This window comes from Austrofundulus limnaeus, unplaced genomic scaffold, assembly GCF_001266775.1.
Source record: "Austrofundulus limnaeus strain Quisiro unplaced genomic scaffold, Austrofundulus_limnaeus-1.0 Scaffold919, whole genome shotgun sequence".
NCBI classification, from domain to species: domain Eukaryota; kingdom Metazoa; phylum Chordata; class Actinopteri; order Cyprinodontiformes; family Rivulidae; genus Austrofundulus; species Austrofundulus limnaeus.
In genome coordinates, this window is record NW_013953321.1 from 4259 (window position 1) to 5677 (window position 1419).

Consider the following 1419-nt stretch of genomic DNA (forward strand, 5'->3'; position numbering starts at 1 on the left):
TAAGACTAGGAAGAGACCAGGTCAGATCAGGTAGAGACCAGATCAGACCTGAAAGAGACCAGATCAGGCCTGAAAGAGACCAGATTAGGCCAGGTAAGACTAGGAAGAGACCAGGTCAGACCTGAAAGAGACCAGGTAAGACAAGGAAGAGACCAGGTCAGACCAGGTAAGACTAGGAAGAGACCAGGTCAGACCAGGTAAGTCTAGGAAGAGACCAGGTCAGACCAGGTAAGACAAGGAAGAGACCAGGTCAGACCAGGTAAGACTAGGAACAGACCAGGTAAGACTAGGAACAGACCAGGTCAGACCAGGTAAGACTAGGAACAGACCAGGTAAGACTAGGAACAGACCAGGTCAGACCAGGTCTGTTCCTAGTCTTACCTGGTTTCTTTCTGGTCTGACCTGGTCTGACCTGGTCTCTTCCTAGACTTACCTAGTCTTACCCGGTCAGACCAGGTCGGACCTGAAGGATGGTCTCGGGTCACCTCAAACCTGCTTCAACCCACTGGAAGTCCAGTTTCTCGCAGCTGAAGTTCTGAACTCTGACCCGGTCTCTGCTGCCCCCTGCTGGATCAGTGACGTCACTACCGAGGATTATACGTGACTGGACCACGACCCTGCGTGTGCGCGCATGCACACAAACAAATGGACCCCTCCCCCCTCAGCTGCTTGTTAAAGTTCTGACCTTTAACTTTGATCAGAGATCAGTGACCCAAGCCCAACCGGACCGAACCGAACCGAACCACACAAACACGTGACCCGAACACTGAGAATAACAGAAGCGTGCACGAGTTCTGGTGCTGATCCGCAGAGAGTAAAAAAAGGAGGCGTTTCCTGCAGCTTGGGACGGTTCTGCTGGGCCCGTGGATTTGGGTCTAGTACTGGTGTGGAGTTCCAGGTGGACTCACCTGTGCAGCGGTAGCAGCGGGTCTGAGAAGGACGGCAGCGGGTCTCACGGACCGGATCAGATTCAACATTTTCCCTCTAAAAAACCCAGAACGAGGTCTGCAAGAAAGAGTCCGACCAGGAGACAGAGATCCTCTGAGATAGGAGGTCTCACTCTGACAGCTGGACGATGTTTACACAAAACACAAAGATCCTTGAGAGAAGAGGTATCACTCTGACAGAAAGAACCCAGTTTGATGCTGTTTGTGAAAGTGGCCGACTTGTTTCATTACTTCTGTTTAATCGCAGATTACTCTCTGAACATCACAGAGAAGTTTGATTGAAGTAAAAATACAAAATAAAAATTTTAACACGCAGTGTTCGTTTTGAATCTACGACTAAAAATAAACTAGGTTTCATTTCCTGGATTTATGTCAGAGTGAGCCCTCTTCTCCATGATGTTCCGTCGGAATTTTTTTCTTTTTTTATATTTTTAGTCTTTACCGATCGATCACTTGTTAAATATTCTATCAA

At 48.3% G+C, this 1419-nt stretch overlaps 1 protein-coding gene across 1 annotated transcript in view; it reads right to left on the reverse strand.

Annotated features, from left to right (window-relative positions):
* nipsnap3a (nipsnap homolog 3A (C. elegans)) overlaps window positions 1-1419 on the reverse strand; it is a gene marked incomplete at its 3' end in the record, with an annotated part of 5226 nt that extends 3807 nt beyond the window's left edge. Inside the window, 1 exon segment of the mRNA XM_014029548.1 lies at window positions 909-1419. Within this exon segment, the coding sequence (XP_013885002.1) occupies window positions 909-977 (69 nt within the window).